This window comes from Panthera pardus, unplaced genomic scaffold (assembly GCF_024362965.1).
Source record: "Panthera pardus isolate Hobbes unplaced genomic scaffold, ASM2436296v1 HiC_scaffold_8, whole genome shotgun sequence".
In the NCBI taxonomy this organism is placed as follows: Eukaryota; Metazoa; Chordata; class Mammalia; order Carnivora; family Felidae; genus Panthera; species Panthera pardus.
The window spans coordinates 10158042-10177580 of record NW_026527013.1 but is presented as its reverse complement, the minus strand read 5'-3'; the positions used below and the strand labels follow the sequence as shown (position 1 = coordinate 10177580).

Here is a 19539-nt window from a genome sequence, read left to right as displayed (position 1 = left end):
ATGTGGTGTTTTATTGTGCTTGTTATATATCTACTTAATGAGTATTGGAAAACGCGTGATTTAACACATCTAACCTGTGCTCTTGGAGACATAGCTGGTTAGTGTAAGGCTAAGTGCAAAAGGTAAGTCCACTTCAAGGAAACTTACAGAGAAATAGGCAGCAAAAGACAGTTTAAGGGGCTGGAAACACGGACCAAAGGGTGAAGGCTAACGACTGACCTTTGCAAAACCCCAAACCCCGACCTCGGGCCCGGGCTGGTTGAAAGTACCGCTGTGCAGGCCATTCCCCCCGAGGCCCGCGCATCCTAGGTGGGTCTTTGCAGCCAGCATCGAGGCTCGCCTGAAGAGGGACACGCAGCAGGGCTACGGGGGAGGGCTTCTCCACTGTAAGGGACTTTGATATCCCTTCTCCCTCTCCCCCTCCCCAGATCCTGGGCCCTGGGGGCCATCGCGCTGCTCTTCCTGCTGGGTCTCACTTGGGCTTTCGGCCTGCTCTTCATCAATAAGGAGTCGGTGGTCATGGCCTATCTCTTCACCACTTTCAACGCCTTCCAGGGGGTCTTCATCTTTGTCTTTCACTGCGCCTTACAAAAGAAGGTGAGGTCAGGGGAGGGGTGCAAGTGCCTGCCTTCTGCAGTGGCACTGTGTCTGCTGTGAGGGGAGAGCAGGCTTGGGGTCAGGAAGGATTTAGGCAGGGGTGAAGATGGTTCTGGAAAAGAGCAAGATACGGCAACACGGGGGAGCAAGAAAGCAGGACAGGTCTGGGGAGCTGGGAGAGCACAGGGCAGGATTGTGACAGAGGATCAACCTCACCCCCCCCCCCCCCAGCGTGGGGCACAAATCAAGGGTGTAGGAGGGAGAGGACTGAGTACCACCCAGACAGAACGTTTCTACTTCATTAGTTGGGAGATGAACTGTGAGTTTTGTGGTAACAGTTTCCTTTTCAAATGTGTGAAAATCTGAATCATGAAGAAATATATATGTGAAGGAGATCAGAGAAGCAGACGAGTGTGGAGAGGGTGTACAGGCAGTAAGCTCTAGACGAAAGTCGGGGAACCTGAACCCAGGTGTTTGTAGACTTCGGCTTCAAGGGAGTAGGGAGCCCCAGACAGTGGTGGGGGCAGGTGGACAGTGAAGCGGGGAAGGCTGAAGCAGGGATCACAAGACCGCTGCTGCAAGACCCTGGGGCCTGCGTTGGATACGCAGGGACAGTGTGACCCCCTTGCCGCCCCCATGGCACACAGCCAAAGCCAACATCCTCGCACAGCCCCCACTTCACGCACAGTGACAGCGACACCCTTACAGCAGCCGCAGGCTCACACATTCCTACCCGGGCCTCCCTCTCCTCCCCTCCAGCCATGCTCTCCTCTGCTTTCTCTCAAACACCTAGACACGGACCCTCCTCAGGGCTTGTCCCTGCTCCTCCCCACATATCCACAAGGTCTGGTGCCTTATTTCTTTCAGATCTTTGCCGAGAGGGCTCCTCAGGGAGGCTCCCCCTGGTCTATTTGAAATCACAGACCCCCACTACACCCCCAACCCACAGCACCGCCCGACCCCCTTCCCGGCCACAGTTGTCTGTACAGCACCTGACACCATCAAACATCCCACACGACGTGCCGGCGTTTGCATCTACGTGTGTCTCTGTCTACCACGGTACTAGCTCTCAGAGGTAGAGCCGTGGGTCTGATTTGTTCTATGCCATTCCTGGGGCCTAAACTCTCCCTGGCACACAGCACATGCTCATTAAAGATCTGTCGTGTGAACAAATGAGAAACCCAGCAGTGGATGTGGAGAAAGGAGGTTGGGCCTGAGCAGCGAGAGAGGCTGGCTGGCCGTGGTGGGACGGGAGACGGAGAGGTCTGAGAGGCTAGCAGGGCACCCGCTGCCAGCTCCCTGTCCTCCTCCCCACCCAGGTGCACAAGGAGTACAGCAAGTGCCTGCGTCACTCCTACTGCTGCATCCGCTCCCCCCCTGGGGGCGCTCACGGCTCACTGAAGACCTCAGCCATGCGGAGCAACACCCGCTACTACACAGGGACCCAGGTATCTGGGCCGGGGCCAGGGCACCGGGCAGGGCTCCCTGGGGCTGAGTGTTGCACCCACAAGCCCGAGAGGCAAGGCAGCACTCAGCCCGGGTCCCTGGTGGTGCTCATCAGACGAGTGACCTCAGAAAGATCCTGGAGGGTGGGCGCCCCGGGGGCCCCCTCACGTCCAGGCTATGTCCCCAGAGCCGAATCCGGAGGATGTGGAACGACACCGTGAGGAAACAGACGGAGTCCTCCTTCATGGCAGGCGACATCAACAGTACCCCCACCCTGAACAGAGGTGAGACAGCATCCCTCGCCCTTCACTTTATCCCTCAAGATTCTTAGACCAGTGTCTCTGGGCTACCTTGTGACCTCTGACATCCCGGACAGGTACCATGGGGAACCACCTGCTGACCAACCCCGTGCTACAGCCCCGTGGGGGCACCAGCCCCTACAACACCCTCATTGCTGAGTCGGTGGGCTTCAATCCCTCCTCGCCCCCTGTCTTCAACTCCCCAGGTGAGAGCACTCCAGTACAGGAAGAGATCAGCAGCTCAGGTCGGGGAGTGTGAGGTCTGCATCCCAAGGGTCTCTGCTTGGGGCATCCTCATGCTTCCTGAACTGGAGCCTGGGCTTGACTTCCCAAGCACACTCTCACCTTCTCTCTTTTCTCTCCTCGCTGGCACCTGCAGGGAGCTACCGGGAACCCAGTAAGTGTGACTTGCCTGGTAACGTTTCTGAGGCCGGGAGGAAAATGTGATGGTGGCCTCCTGGGATGATCTCACTCAGGGAGGAGAACTCAGGGGGCCCCCCAAAGCCCCCCCCAAATACAGCCGGAGGGGGTTATATTTGGCTCTCAGGTAGGCAGTGAAGGTGAGGAGTGTCAGAGCACAGGAAATGGAACCGGTCACACAGAACTCTTCACATAGCCTCTACCTGAGAGGGGACCTGGAGAGAACTGGTCCCCACCCCCTTCCCCAAACCTGCCGCTGGGCTGGTGTCCCCTCTGCCAGTGAGAAAGAATGGGAATGGGAGAGCTCAGCCCAGGGGGAAGCAGGCACCCCCTCTCCCGTGTGCCCATGCCCCTGTCACCGCCCACGTGCCTCCTGAGCCGATCCCCTTTTGCCTGCAGAGCACCCTCTGGGAGGCCGGGAAGCCTGTGGCATGGACACACTGCCCCTCAATGGCAACTTCAACAACAGTTACTCCTTGCGAAGTGGGGATTTCCCTCCAGGGGATGGGGCCTCCGAGCCACCCCGAGGCCGGAACCTGGCCGACGCTGCTGCCTTCGAGAAGATGATCATCTCAGAGCTGGTACACAACAACCTGCGGGGCGGCAGCAGCGGGGCCAAGGGCCCTCCACCACCCGAACCCCCCGTGCCACCTGTGCCAGGGGGCGGTGGCGAGGAAGAAGCAGGCGGGCCCGGGGGTGCTGACCGGGCAGAGATCGAACTTCTCTACAAGGCCCTGGAGGAGCCGCTGCTGCTGCCCCGGGCCCAGTCGGTGCTGTACCAGAGCGATCTGGATGAGTCGGAGAGCTGCACTGCGGAGGATGGGGCCACCAGCCGGCCCCTCTCCTCCCCTCCGGGCCGGGACTCCCTCTATGCCAGCGGGGCCAACCTGCGGGACTCGCCCTCCTACCCGGACAGCAGCCCCGAGGGGCCCAGCGAGGCCCTCCCACCACCCCCGCCTGCGCCCCCCGGCCCCCCTGAAATCTACTACACCTCGCGCCCACCGGCCCTGGTGGCCCGGAACCCCCTGCAGGGCTACTACCAGGTGCGGCGGCCCAGCCACGAGGGCTACCTGGCAGCCCCAGGCCTCGAGGGGCCAGGGCCCGATGGGGATGGGCAGATGCAGCTGGTCACCAGTCTCTGAGGGACCTCACGGACCAGGGGCTGGTGGCCCAGGCCAGGGAGGGAACCCTGGGTGGGGCTCTGGTGGGAGAGGGAGACTCACGGAGGCAGTGGCTGGTGGGCCACTCTCTCCAAGTACCCGTCGGCCGTGGGCCCTCTAGGCCCCTCAGGAGTTCTGCCATGGGGGCCTGTGGTGCAGGGTTCACAGACAGGGTTTCCTACCAGCCACGTGCACCAGCTCGAATTGGGGGAAGTGCAGTGAGGAGAAGCCAAGAGGTCCCCAAGGGAGTAAGGAAGGAGAAATTGGATGGGTGCAGCCCACTCTCTACTTCCCCCTCTCCCCTACCTTCCTACCCCCTGGAGGGAAACGAGGGCTTTGGTCTCCTTGGGCCAAGGGCCCTGCTGAATGGAACCTGTCCGCTGCTCCTCTCTCTGCATCTGGAAATGCTGCCAGCTGCACCAGGAAGGAGCAGTGGGAGCAGACAGGCAGGTTCCTCCTGCACTAGTTCCCTGCTCCTTGGAGACTGGGGCCTCTGGCCCAAGAGAAGGCCCCAGGGCAGGCGGAACGGGCAGTTGTGGCTGCTGGTTTAAAGGTGGAACTTTCTCTGAAGCTCCTTCCCTCCTCTGCTCTTCATCCTTGCCTCCCCAGCAAGCCTGCCCATCAGCCTCCTCAAGTGCACCCAGTGACCCCCTCCCTTGGGGTGACTCCTGATGAAGCACAACTCCCCGCAGGGCCCCCAGCCCACAGGGGTGGCCATATTTGGGCAGTTCCCAGTCCTGTGGGCTCGGCTAACTGGGGAGCAGATTTTGGGTCTGGATCTCCCTGGGGAGTGGGTCCTGGGCTTGGATCTTTCCCTAGGGGGCCATCTTACCCCTTCCTCTCTCCTCCTCCTCCCCCATTGCTGTAAATATTTCAACGAAATGAAAAAGACAAAAAAAAAAAAAAAGACAAAAAAAAAAAAAAAAGGAAAGAAAATCTCATCACTTGAAGCCACCGGGAGCCTGTGGCCCAGCCAGCCCGGGGCTTTCTCCGGAGCAGAGTGGCGCCGCCAGGCCCTGGCAGCCAGGACTTCTCCGTGTATGTGTGCATCCCCAGCCGGGGTGGGCGGGCCGCCAGAGCAGCTTTTTACAATCCAGAGACAGAAAACAAAATCTAGAAGCAACAGCGAAACAAAGAACCTGTTTCCTTCCCGGCACTGTTTCTGTCGCCTCTTTCCCTGCTCCGCCTGTCCCTGGCCTCAGTCAGCCCTCCTGGGGCGTGTACCTCACTGCCTGCCCCAGGACCGGGGCCTGTCTCCCCCTCCCCTCCCCACTGGCCCGGGGGAGACACCCTCACACCCAAAGATGCTTTTGCCAAGATGGCTGCGCTGTCCCTTTGAGTTCCTGCTTCTTGTATATTGCTTCTGGGACTCTGGGCCGAGGAAGAAGGGACTGATTTCCCACCTAGAGAGGTTGATGGGGGAAGGAAAGTGGAGGCAGCGAGTGGTGGGTGTGACCGGGAGGCTAGGAGTGGTGAAGTTGTCTTCTCTCTTGAGGGGGGTGGGGAGGGTATGCAAAGGTGAGAGATCACCTTCCCTCCCCTACACCCTCCTGCAGGGGACACAGAGCCAAGTACCAGGGCCTGCAGTCAGGACACCTTTGTATTGGGGGCTCTACCCCCAACCTATAGACTCTGGAAGCTTCAGGCTGGGGATGTCTCCTGAGTACCTCTTCCAGCACCCTCCTCTCCAGCCTCTCACCCTGGCCTCCCCTGCCCCAACTCTTTGAGGGTAGGGTAGTTCCATTGCCACACTAGCCCAGCCCTATCATTGCCATTCTCCCAGGGGTGGCCCTCCACCCCTATTCTGGCCCCCTTCTTGTCTCTTTTGCCCCTCTCTCTTTTCTCACAAGTGCCATGAGTTTTCAAACATCTTCGGGTCTCAGCCTGCTGCTGCCATAAACTTCTTTGGGTTAAGGGGGTGGGGGTGGGGGGGAAGGCTCTAGGGAGGAACTAGGGGAAAGGGACAAGTAGGTGGCTGGAGGAACCCTTTTTGCTGCTAGAAAGTCCCTCCCTTCTCCTGGGGAGCTGGGGCTGGCTTGTCCCCATCAGTTAGGGGAGAAGGGGTCAGACCAAAGATGGTGGTTTGTCCCATGTAGGGAGACAGGTGTGGGGAGAAGGCAGGTTTGGGTTCCATATCTGGCTTTTCGGTAGGAAGGCTTAACCTCATTCAGCAGAAGAACATGGGTAAGTCTGGATGGGGAAGAGAGAAGTATAGGGACAGTCTTGCCCAGACAGCTCTGTGGCCTTCCTTGGTATCACTAGGCCAGGAACTCCACTTAGGAAGGGGCAGTTAGAGGTCTGTGAAGAGCTGGCAAGAGAGGAGGGACAATGGAGGAGTTGGCCAGGCTGTCAGTCCAGCCAGAGCCAGAGGCTGCCTCTGCCACCAGTAAGAGGGCTGGAGAGCAGGCCTGGAGGGAGAGTTCCACAGGGGGTGGGTGCTGGAGGTAGGCAAGGAATCAGCTTTCTCTCCCCTGACCAGCCCTCCTTTTATCTCTCCAGATACTGACAATCAAGGGGAGAGAGGGTGTGGTGGGTCCCTAGGTTCTCATTCCAGCCAAAATCACCAAGGTGGATTCCCAGGCCTCAGAGCTGCATGGCAGGGCCCCCTGGTGGGGTTGGACACCACTGCAGTCAAGTGCAAAGCCACCCCCGAGAGCCCAGGTGTCCCCTCACCCCGACCAGACCTGGTGCCTTGACACCCCACCCCAGCTGGGACAGTATAGAGAAGGAAGGGTCTTGGTTTCCTCTCCTACTCTCTTCCTTGGGCTCCTGAATTCATTTGCTTTTAAATCTTAGTATTTTTTGTTGTTGTTTCCCTGGCCTTCCTTTCTCTGTCAACACCTCTTTCCCTGTGTCTTTTTCACTGTCTCTGTGTACCTCTTCTTTCACCCTCAATATCTCTTGTGTCCATTCGGGCCTCCTCCCCTCTCTCCCGTGCCCCCCAGTCCCTCCTTGGTCTCCTTTTCGATATGCCAAACCAATTTTGGGTCGAGTGCATTTAACGAGAACAAAACAAAAGGCTCATAACAAGAACGTTTCAGAAAAAAACAAAAAGTTTAAAAAAAATTGTTGAGTCAAAAAAATCAAACAATAAAGAAATTAAGATTTCTTGGAATGACAAGAGTGGCGTGACTCGCTGGGGGGTAAGAAGCGGGTGAGTGGATCTGCTCAGAGTGTCCCCATGAGGCTGAAACGGTGAGAACCTGCACTGCAGCATTTTGAACCCACCGCAGAGGCCTGGCGAGTCACAGAATCCTAACACTCACAGAGAACTTTGCAAGTTCCTGGGTCTGGCTGAGCACTTCAGGTGCAGTTTCTCTGAATCCGCATAAATGCTCTATGGGGGAGGTTATCAGATCTCCATTTTGCAGACGGGGAACCTGGCTTACAGTGCCTAGATGAATGCCCAAGTCTCTCTGGCCAGGCCACTGCATATCAAGTGTCAGAGAAGCCCACCAGCTGTATTTCAGGCAGAGTGCAGGCACCGTATGCTGTGCCTGTCTCGTTCCACCTGCCATTCCTAGACCCCCACATGCTGCTGGAACGGTGCATTTTCAAACGTGCCAAGGTGGGACCGCATCACGTGTATTGCACATTCTCAAACGCAGCTCCCAGTGCTCCGAGAGAGGAAGGACTATTCAAACAGTGCGAGCATCTCTCTGTGCCTCCCTCCCTTCAACATCCGCATCCAGGATGCCACACTCCCGATTCTCTTCCCACCTCTCCAGCCACTCCTTCCCAGTTTGTGGCTGGTTCCTTCTCATCTCCTGACTCTTAACACCGGTGAGACCAGATACCTACACTCACTCCTTAGGAGATCTCAGCCTTGTTGCATGGTTGTACATAATAACTATAAACTGACAACTCCCAAACACAGAATTCCAGGCTGAACTTCTGCCTTGAGTTCCAAATTCTTTCACATCCAACCTACCCCCTCCACATTTCCCCCTAGGTGTCTGGCAGGACTCCAAACTTAACTTGTCCAAACCTGTCCCCCACAGCTCCTCTCATAGGCTCCCCACCTCAACTAATCGCAAAGCCATCTGCGACTCAAGAATAAACCCTTGGAGGTTCCTTTGAACTTACCTCTTTGTTCAACCTCACATCGAAACTGACAGAAAATGGAATGGTGGTTCTAACTTCAAATTATCCACAGTTAATTCTTATCACCCTGGTTCAAGCCACCATTGTCTCTCATCACGACCACTGCAACACTCCCCTAACTAATTCCCTTGTCCTTCTTCAGGCTTTTCTCAACACAGAAACCAGAATGATCTTGGTAAGCACCTTGTCCCTCCTCTGCTCAAAAGTCTCCAGTAACCTCTTCTCTTGCCCAGACAAAAGGCCAAAGTCAGCCCAACAGCCTACAATGACCTACGAGGCTCTACGACATCACATCTCATCCCCATGGCTCTCCTCCTGCTTCCCTCCACTCTAGCCATGCTGGGCTCCTCACTGCACACAAAGATGCAGGCACCTGCCTCGGAGCCTTTGCCCTGGCCGTTCCATAGCATTCACTTACTCTCCTGCAGAGAATCCTCCTGCTTATGAAAATCAGAGCTTCCCAAGCCACTCCATTTAAACTGCAATTGGCTACCCCAGAACTCCCTAAAACACATTTTGCTTTGTTGGTCTCCCGTAGCACTCCTATCTACAAACTAAGAAACTTCTTTTGCTTGTTTATTATCTGCCTCCCCAACCAGAATGTAATGTAGAATGGTGTTTTTGTTCAGTGCTGCTCCCCAGTGTCTAGCACAGCATCTGACACACAGTAAGTGATCAATAAATATTTGTTAAAGGATGGAAAGCTGAAATGAAAGGGAGACCTAGAGTGAGCCTGAGAGGAGAGTTACAAATGATGGAACTGTGTGAATCGGCCATTTCTTCCACTGCTCTCGGTTCCCATGTGCCCCTCACTGCGCAATGCTGAGTTTAATTTAGCGCAGCCCTGAAACCTAAGTTCACTCTTTCTGCTGGTACCCAACCCGAGAAAAGGCAATCTGCTCCTATGCTGGAAGAGGAGCTGATGGTACTGGACTTACTGAGACTCTCTGTGAGCAGGTGTGGGGACTTCAAGGGTAATCAAATTTAACTATATATGATTCTGACTTCGTGCTCTGATTTTGAGATCAAATCCCAGCATAAGAGGAGGTTCTACAACACAACCAGCTCTTTCACCTCTGTGTCCTTTACTCTCCCCAGCACGGCACACACCGTCCTCTGCTAGCACAATCTCAATCTGCCGTGCCAGATGCCTGTGACCCTCAGGTGGCTGTTAGTGGCACCCGTACATACCTGGTGCAGCCATCTGCACATGCCCAGGAACGGGAACACTTACGTTGACATTTATCACTTCCAAGTTCCTTCCTACAATTCACCGCATGTACTTATCACAAAGTATGTATTCTTATCCCTATTCGTCAAATGAGGAAACTGAGCTTAGAGTGACAGTGACCTACTCACACAGGACAACTGGGCAGTTCAAAGTGTCTGCATCCCACAGATGCTTTACATGCCATCCATTTTAATCCTTTCAGTGACCCGACGAGGCAGGTATTAGCCCTGTTTTATGGCTGCAGAAGCCGAAGCCCAGGACAGCTTATCCCCACGTTCACTTGGCTAATAAGAAAGAGCTGGACCAGGCCTCCATCTTGGTCTTCTGATCCCAGGAGCTGCTTCTAGGGATGTCTGTGCTTGGCTGCAACTGCCCACTCCCCATCACTGTTCACCAACCCCACGTGGCACACAATACAGAGGGTTGACGATCTGGCTCCTCACATCACAGGAGATGCCCACTCAGCACACCACACTCCCCAACAGTCCCCACGTAGGTAGCATTAGGGCTGTCCAGAGCGGGCTGATGTGAGTCAAGCCAGAAGGACGGCCTAAATGCAGAGCCACAGAGGATTCTCTCCAGACCCCCAAAAGGCTAAAGGCACTGGGGGCCTCCAACCCAGAGAAAACCTCCTCTGTCCCACAAACTCTCGGCAAGACCTGGGGAAGCCAGGCTGAGGCTAGTCCTCAATCCCCCCAACACACACAGGCTTATTCTGCTCTTCTCTTACCCCTTCAAACATCAGTCATGGAAATGAGCAATGAGGACAGGCCCCTGCTGCCTCCTCCCTCCCCCACTTAGATCATGTTCACTGCACCAGGACTCTCCTTGACCAAAATCCTTGCAGCTGCTAATCTTTTCTGTTTGTCCTGTCCCACCGTCTTCCACAACCCTCCACCTTCATCTAAGTGATCCCAGCCTCTCACAACTGAAGCCCTCATTGTAACCCAACCAGTCCTCTCCTGGGAATCAATCCTAAACAACCACAAATGCACATGAAAACTTAGCAACAAGAAGGTTCACTGTGGTCAGGTTTCTGTGAGTGAAACACAACGAATAAAATTTCAGCACAGAAAATCATTACATAAATCAGGCACATAAAACAATACATATAGCCATTAAATACAACGATGCAAGGGGCATCTGGGTGGCTTAGTCGGTTGAGTACTCAACTTTGGCTCAGGTCATGATCTCGCGAGTTCGAACCCCGCATCGGGCTTACTGCTGTCGGCGCAGAGCTCACTTCAGATCTTCTGTCCCCCTCTCTCTCTGCCCCTCCCCTGCTCGTACTCTCAAAAATAAATAAATCATTTAAAAATAAATAAATGAATAAATTTTAAAGATGGTGCAGAAGAACATTAAATGACATGGAAATAAATTTTTAATAAGATTTTGTATAAAAATTTAGATATAAAAAAGATAAAGCATGACCCACCTTTTTGAATGACACTTATATACAAACAGCGCATAAACAGTTACATAAACTTGTGTGTATTTGTGCATGTGCACACACATGCATGCGTATATTGTGAAAATTAATAAAGGGAAACCTCACTAAAATGGAGTCAAGAGGCCAGAAGGTGGAGCTCTCGTGCCCTATCGCCAGCAGTCATTTGCAGACCCAACAGGAAGAGATGCACCTAGCAAGTGGATTCCACTTCCCGACCCCAGCAGGAGGAAGGCTTTCTCCCCGCAACCAATCCTCCCCCCCAGCCCGCCCCACAAAAGCCCAGCTGAAGAGAGACAGATTAGCTCAGCCTATGAAAAGCCACTACACTTCGGACTGCCAGTTCACTCCAAAGCACTTTTGGTTTATAACAGCCTTCCCAACTTTCCCTTTTCTCTATAAGAGCATACCTCTCCTTTGTCCTTTAGAGTTGCCTATGGTAAGGTTTTGTCTGGTCACAGCTTGCAAGTCCCAAAATGCAATTCTCTTATTCCCAAATAAACCCGTTTTTGCTGTTAAAACTCAGTTTTATCCTTAAGGTTAACATTACATGTACGTATATGTACACACATATAACATCAGAATATAAAGCTATACTTCAGAATATGAACAGTGAGTAACTTACTTTCTTCCAATTCTGCATTTAAAAAAATTATTTCAGGATCGCCTGGGTGGCTCACTCAATTAAGCATCCGATTTCGGCTCAGGTCATGATCTCACAGTTCATGGGATCAGGCCCCGCATCGGGCTCTGTGCTGACAGCTCAGGGCCTGGAGCCTGCTTCGGATTCTGTGTCCCCCTCTCTCTCTGCTCCTCTCCCACTCATGTTCTATCTCTCTCAAAAATAAACATTAAAAAAAATTTATTTAAATTTTTTCATTAAGCATGTATCACTTTTGTAAAAGGAAAAAGTATTCGTGTGTCCTACTTTCTGTGGAATAACAAAAACCAAGAATAACCGATACCTCTGAAAGAATGAAGAACTAGGTGTGAGAACCAGCCCTTACAAAGATTGGTTATGTGGTAATGTTTAAGAAAATGCGGTGTTGGCACAGGAAGACAAACAGGCCCATGAAGAGACCTGTGACTGGATGCAAACTTGTTCTAGACAGAGGTTACAAGTCACTAGGGAAAGGACGGATTGATCCAGAGGATCTCAAGGGTTTTGGTCTTGGGATCCCTTTACCCTCACAAAACTTCATGAGTGGAATTGGGGAGGACTAGGTGGAGCACAAAAGATTTGGGAGACAAAGAAAATACTCTTGAGACTATAATGACGGCACACGTCTGTCCAAATCCACAGAACGTACAACACCAAGAGTGAACCCTAATGTGAACTACAGACTTTGGGTGATAATGATATATGAATGTAGGATCAACTATAAATATACCACTCTGGTGGGGATGTTAATGGTGGGGGAGGCCATGCATGAGAAAAGGGGAGGCAGGGGGCATACAGAAAATCTCTGTACCTTACTCTCAATTTTGCTGTGAACCTGAAACTGCTCTTAAAAAAAATTAAGGGGCGCCTGGGAGGCTCAGTTAAGCGTCTGACTCTTGATCTCAGCTCAGGTCATGATCTCACAGTTCATGGGTTTGAGCCCCATGTCAGCTCTGTGCTGGGAGCACAGAGTCTGCTTGGGATTCTATCTCTCTCTCTGCCCCTCTTCCGTACTGTCTCTAAACACTAAAAAAATTTAAGTTAAAAAATGAATTAAATCTTAAAAAAAAAAAAAAAAAACTAATGAGAACCCTAAAGAGCTGTTGTTTATAGGGATAGGGATTATTTCTATGTATATTTACTAAATTAGAAACTACAACTGACAATTTTTAAAAAATTTAAGTTAGCTAATAAATCAGGGGCACCTGGGTGGCTCAGTCGGTTAAGCGTCCGACTTCAGCTCAAGTCATGATTTCACAGTTCCAGAGCTGAAGCCCTGCACGGGGCTCACTGCTGTCAGCACAGAGCCTGCTTCCCATCCTCTGACCACCCCCTTCTCTCTGCCCCTTCCCCACTCATCCTCTTTCTCTCTCAAAATAAACATTTAAAAAATACATAAGCTAATAAATCCAACAGATGCTAACATAAGTCAGCTATTTTGTAAGAATAACTATGTTTTTAAAAACAAAGTAGTGAAAAGAATGGCATTGTTTTACATTTTGTGAAGCTCCTAGTGTTTGGCCCAATAGAAGAGACCAGAATTCTCACACAGGTTCTGCAATCAATCTGTTGCAATATGCTGTCTTGGTTGAAGTTCATAAAGGAAATCCAGCCTCACACAGATACAGTTAGAAAAGGAGTGCGATAGCCTTTTCAGCTAACTGGGGATATCCTACTTTGTTACTTACCAAAACTCAACAAGTAGTGGTGTGTTCAAGTTAGTTGTAAGGTCAGGGGCGCCTGGGTGGCTCAGTCAGTTGAGCGTCCAACTTCAGCTCAGGTCATGATCTCGCAGTTCGTGAGTTCAAGCCCCACATCAGGCTCTGTGCTGACAGCTCAGAGCCTGGAGCCTGCTTTGGATTCTGTGTCTGCCTCTCCCTGCCCTTCCCATGCTCATGCTCTCTGCCTCTCAAAAATAAATTTAAAAATGTTTAAAAATTAAGAGTTGGTTGTAAGGTGGAATATGAAACTGTATCAATGAATTTTTCATACTGTTACATTGAGCCCCCTTGGCCTATTGGAAAATACTGATCTACTGAATTACTATACGATATTTTGAAAATCTTCTTTGTTAATATCACCACTGATCTCATCAGAAAAACATCTTTAAATATTGCAAAGTAGTCAGGCTCATGGTGAATAAAAGTTTTCCCAAAGACTAAATTCTGCTTGAAAGCTCAAATTTTATCACTGGCAACACACCATCAATGGTCCTCGAAGTGACCAGCTCCCTTCATTCATTTCTGAGAAAACATCGGCCAAATATCTTAACTGAATAACTACCGTCTGTCATTCTTTCAAGTAAAAATGGTGTTCCATGAAAAAAGGCACCAGTTCCACCTCTACTCAAACAACTGTACAAGTGCACTTCCTCACCTCCCGTCGCTCTTCAGCAAGCAACAGACGTGCTCCGTGCAAACTTCCCATTTCACCACACAGAATATTACAAAGACTTGTTCAGAGGCTCGGCTTTAACGCAATTACTACTTTCATGGCTTCTTCAAGGACACTCTTAGGTGAAATTATTTTCACAATGAATGTGTGGCGGCAGCGAGGAATACGAGGACAACTACTACCACATTGTGGGGACACTGCACAGACTCCTGTGCTAAGGCACCAGCAGTTTCACCCACCACTGCTTTTCTACCAGTCGTGCAGAGGACAACACTGTGCAAATGAGAAATGGACGTGACCCTTTAGAACCATTATGAAAATGGTTTACCTCGTGGATCCCCAGGGGATCACATTTTGAAAACCACTGAACTACTCAATAAAGGAAACCGGGACAACTGGTTTCTGTGCGGGAAAAAAACAAAAACACAGTCCCACCTCACATCATAAACAAAAATAAATTCCAGGTAGATTTTTTAAACGCTAAATATGAAAAGTAAAACTTCCTTGGAGGAAAAAAGAGTAGATACAGGTTAAGATTTCTTAAGCAGGGCACAAAAAACACAAACTTTAAGTAGACTGATCATTCTGATGACATTAACATAGTAATAATAAACTCTGAACTTCAAAAGACACCATACAAATGAAAAGGCAAGTTTCAGATGTGAGAAGAACCATCTATACTCAATAAGATGAGGGCAATCCAGCAGGAAAATGGGCGAAGATATGAAGAGGCAACTCACAGAAGATAAAGGGTCAATAAACAGACATAAATACCTCAGTCTCACGGGTCATCAGGAAAATGCTAATGGAAACCGCTAATTTACACAAATCAAAAAACAGAAATGTAAAAATCTGACAGTACCAAGTATTGATAAGGACACTGGGCAACAGCAACCTTGCTGGGGGAGTAAGAACTGGAATGGTCATTCTGAAGAGCAAACTGGCAATATCTAGGAAAGGTGGATATTCCCATAACCCAGTAATTCAACTCCTGATACGTATCTTAGGGAAACTCCTGCATGTGTGTACAAAGGAGACACATACAGCAACAACCACTGAAGCACCGTTTGCAAGAGTAGAAAACAAGAAACAACCTAAATACTGAGCAAGAGGTAAATGGGTAAGGTAAGTAAACACTGTCCAACAAAATTTTCTGTGACCGTGGAAGCATTCTCTACCCATGCTGTCCAAATGTGGTTGCCATCAGTCACAGGGTGCCTATTAAACACATAAAATGTGGCTAAGGGTGACTGGGAATTGAACTTTGTATTTAATTTTGATTAATTGAAATCCAAATAGCCACAAGTAGAAAATGGCTACCACATCAGACAGCATAGCTACAGCAATGAAAATGTATTTTTTTGGGGTCCAGCATAATGCGTTTGCAGCGATGTTACATATACGTAAACACATATACACTGCAAACGCATTATGTTGGACGAAAAAAGCAAGTTTCAGAGGTAACGGCTGTGACCAGAGTGGAGCAAGCAAGGTGTCTAGAATGAAACTCTAGGAGGCACTCACTCTCAGCGTTGTATAGGTTGGACACTTGTGTGACCCTGAGAGTGAACGCCTCCTCAGATTTTGTGCCACAGGTGCCATGCTCGCCTCACCTTTTAAGTATATGTCCGGTATGCTACCTTGTCCGGGGTCCCCGAGATCATCCTAGGTTCAATGACTCACTAGGAGGACTCACAGAATTTTGCAGAGAGCCTACACACAGCTATGATTTCTTACAGTGAAAGGGTACAAAGCAAAACTGGCCAAGGGAAAAGGCCCATGGTGCAAAGTCTGGAGGAAACCATGCACAAGATTCCAGGAATCCTCTCCTAGTGGAGTCACGTGGGATGCACTTAGTTTCCCCAGGAGAGTTGTGACAACACACGTGAAATACTGCCCACTGGAAGCTCATTAGAGAATCAATGCCCAGGGTATTTATTGGGGGCTAGTCAAGTACCAAAAACACTAGACTCCAGAAGGAAAGGAGATATTCAACATAAAGCACATTGTACAGTTTAGGCACCAAGAACCACTCTTTAGGGGATGGCAGAACTCTTCTGAAATCCAAGTTCCTAGAGACCAGTCAAGGGCCAACCATGCAAACAGGCCTTCCTAAAGGACAGCAGTCTCATACCTACTATGGCCAACTCTTTTTTGCACAGATTTCATTTATATAAAACTGTAGAACATGACACATAATACTATGCATTGTTTAAAAGACACACAGATATTAAATTGTACAAACACGCACAGAAAAATAAACCCTGAATCTAGGGTTGTAGTTACAAGGGGAAAGGACTTGGTTTGAGGCAGGGGTACACAAGGCCTCTCAATGGCATCTCTGATGTTTGACTCCTTAAGCTGGGAAACAGGTAAAAATGTATTTTGTTATAGCATTTCTTATACCTTTCCAAGTGTGTGTGCACCTGAAATATTATGTTAAGAATAAAGACTCATCTCCTTATTACTGTATACTACTAAAAGTTTATGTCATGGAGTGCTCTTCAGACTCTAGGTACTATGTTAAGCCCTTTATGTGAATTTACTCTTTTGAATACACTCAAAGGTCAATGTGAGGCAAGTGAGAGCTCTGCCCTCAACTAGCTGTCCATCTACTGAGGGATGATGAGAGAGAAGCACAGTCTAAAACCAATTTAAGTTCTGAATGTTACCAAGATAGTAAAACAGGGTGATGTAAGGAAAAGCTGCGTTATGGTGCCTGGGTGACTCAGTAGGTCAAGCATCCGACTCTTGGTCTCGACTCCGGTCACAATCTCACAGTTCATGGGTATGAGCCACACGTCAGGCTCTGCACTGACAGCTCAGAGCCTGCTTGGGATTCTGTCTCCCTCCCTCTCTCTCTGCCCCTCCCCTGCTCTCTCCTCTCAAAATAAACATTAAAAAAAAAAAAAAGGAGCTGCTTTAACTACGGTGGCCTGGGAAAGCCTCTTTGAGAGGGGCACTGGAGTTGAGCCATAAACGATGGGAATGAGACAGCCATGCAATTATCTGAAAACAGCACATTCCAGGGGGAACGGCAAGTGCAAGGCCCTACAGCAGGAACAAGCTTGGTGTTGAAAGATGGTAAATAAAGCCGGCAGGACTTGAGAGTGGGAACAAGGGGAAGACTAGGTGGTGAAGCCTGAGAGGTCAGCTGAGGTCACGGTGCAGGGCCTGAGCCACAGTAAAGACCTTAGGTTTCATCCTAAACCTGAGGAGCCTTTGAAGGTTTTAAGCAGGGTAATGACATGATCTGGTTTACAACTGAAGATTATTCAGCCAGCTGTATGGAGAACTCATTACAGACGGAGCCATTTACTTCATTAGCACCACAGACACAACGCTTGTGGCTGATGAGCTTTTCAGGCGGTATGAAAAAGTGGGGGGGGAGGTTCCACAATGCAAAAAGAACACTACAAAGTTGGAGTGAATAAGTAATTTAATGACACGTCTAGAAAACAACATCATGGCAACTTCGTTCATCATTAAATGCAGTATTCATATAAACAATTGAATTACATTTGGAAATAATCTGAAAATCAGATTTTCTCAGTCACGAAAATCCGCCAAGAAATCATAGCCGATCATAAAAGTGGATTTTCTTGCAGCCAAATCATCTCAAAGGAAAAAACACTTTCAATGATTTTAGCCACAAAACATTTTTGTACTTAATGTAAGATACAAATACAAAAAAAAAAAAAAGCCTAGCATCACGAGGCCTTACAACTCACTGTACCAAAACCACAGAGGTGGCTGGATAAGAAAAGCTAGTAGCTTCGGGGCGCCTGGGTGGCGCAGTCGGTTAAGCGTCCGACTTCAGCTCAGGTCACGATCTCGGGGTCCGTGAGTTCGAGCCCCGCGTCAGGCTCTGGGCTGATGGCTCGGAGCCTGGAGCCTGTTTCCGATTCTGTGTCTCCCTCTCTCTCTGCCCCTCCCCCGTTCATGCTCTGTCTCTCTCTGTCCCAAAAATAAATAAAAAACGTTGAAAAAAAAAAAATTAAAAAAAAAGAAAAGCTAGTAGCTTGAATTGGTGTTCAGGCCTACACGCTGAGTCTGAACACTGGCCAGGGGACCCTTGCAAAGGCTTCTCTGGGAAAAGCACATTTGAACAGGTAGACCTGGCACCCGCCATGCCAAGAGCAGGGGAAGAGGTTCTGGGTAGAGAGGGGTTCTGTGCTGGAAATGCCAGGTCAGGTTGGCAAAAACAAAAAGACAGTGTGGCTGAATTGAAGCTGGGGTCGGGCCTGGGGAGCGGCGACCAGAAACAAGGCTGTAGAGCCTGGAAGACCACATTCTCACCCGGAAAGCAGAAAAACACTCATGTTTAAAGAGTGACTAAAAAAAATAAATAAATAAAATAAAATAAAAAATAAAGAGTGACTGATCCAGGGGCGCCCGGGTGGCTCAGTCGGTTAAGAGTCCCACTTCGGTTCAGGTCATGATCTCCGGGTTCCGGGGGGTCCAAGCCCTGCGACGGGCTCTGGGCCCACAGCTCCGAGTCTGGACCCTGCTTCGGATTCTGTGTCTCCTTCTCCATCTGCCCCTCTCCCCCACTGGCACTCCGTATCTCGCTCTCAAAAATAAACATGAAAAAAAAAAATTTTTTTTTTTTTTTTAATTTTTAAAAAGAGTGATCCAACCGCTTTCAGACCCACACTGTCCAGGAATACAGGAACCACTTGCCACAGGGGCTTGTGAACACCTGGAGACAGTTCCAGCTGCGCTGTAAAAATAGAACTTTCCACGTCACTTAATTCTAACTAATTAACACTGACATTTAAAAAACGGTGTGTGATTGAGCTCAGCGAAAACTTTCAAGCCGGTTGCCGACAGCGTGGGCACGCGCTTCTCCATTTTCAAGTGTCATTTTTAGGAAACCCAAAGCCAGACCAACTATTTCCGATGAAAGTGTAGCTGTAACCCTAAAACTGGGGACTTCGAAGCCTCAGTACCCTCGCAGAAGAACGTGAGGCATCTCATTTGTATGTTTTAGGCCCATCACTTGTTGAAATACTATTTTGGCTATACTGGGTTAAAGATAACATTAAAATTCACTCCACCTGTATTTTTTTTTTTAACTTTTTTTTTTTTTTTCACCAAGACGTCCTTGCTAGAAAAAATATGACACGAGAAAGGCGGGTCGTGTTATTTTTCCCCCGGGTGGAAGCGGGAGTCTGGCCGGCAGGGCGCGACAGCGGTCCGACCCTGGCGTGGGGGCCGAGAGAAGTTTCTAGTTGCACTATGCAGTCACAAGTCGCGTCAGCGAGTTTTCACGGCCCCGTTCAATGAGCGGCGGGGGGGTTGGGGGGGGGGGAGGACGTGGCCTGGGGAGCTGAGTCGCAGAGGCAGGACCCCAACTCCCACTCACAGCGCTCGGTGTCCACCTGAAACCTCCCAGCAGCTCAAGGAGGCGAGAGCGGGACTCGAACCAGGCCCCACTCCCGGGGCCCCAGCCCCAGCGCGTCGCGCGACCGCCTCTCCGTCTTCCCTCGCGGGGGTGGGGGAGGGGGTGACCAACGTTCACAAAGTTCACAACGGACTCCCCCACCGCTGGGTCTGAGGAGGGGCCGGGAGCCCCTTAAAGAAGGTCCCGGCAACGCTCACCTGCTGACAGACGCCAAGGCGACAAACGCTCCTCCTCTCACTCTACACACGCTTCGACCACGCCGGCAGCCAACTTCCGCTCCTCTGCCGCGAATCCCCAGCTAAGTATTCCTCTCCACCCGCCCCCGCGACCAATTCAGCCAATCACCTCTCAAAGAATCTGCTGCGTCCCTGCC

The 19539-nt window shown here is 50.3% G+C and overlaps 1 protein-coding gene and 1 long non-coding RNA gene across 4 annotated transcripts in view; one reads left to right on the top strand and one right to left on the bottom strand.

Moving 5' to 3' along the window:
• Positions 1-7037, top strand: part of ADGRL1 (adhesion G protein-coupled receptor L1) — a 46009-nt gene extending 38972 nt beyond the window's left edge. For all 3 annotated transcript variants that reach the window (XM_053897216.1, XM_053897214.1, XM_053897217.1), the window contains 6 exons: positions 429-597; positions 1917-2045; positions 2231-2327; positions 2420-2548; positions 2722-2739; positions 3162-7037. In XM_053897216.1, coding sequence (XP_053753191.1) covers positions 429-597; positions 1917-2045; positions 2231-2327; positions 2420-2548; positions 2722-2739; positions 3162-3904 — 1285 coding nt within the window. In that variant the 3' untranslated portion in view covers positions 3905-7037. The remainder of the gene's footprint in view (positions 1-428; positions 598-1916; positions 2046-2230; positions 2328-2419; positions 2549-2721; positions 2740-3161) is intronic.
• Positions 155-19516, bottom strand: LOC128775529 (uncharacterized). Its single transcript, XR_008420263.1, has 2 exons — positions 19364-19516; positions 155-584 (listed from the first exon to the last, which is right to left on the bottom strand). It is a non-coding gene; the product is annotated as an uncharacterized LOC128775529 (long non-coding RNA).
• Positions 19517-19539: the final 23 nt, after the last annotated feature.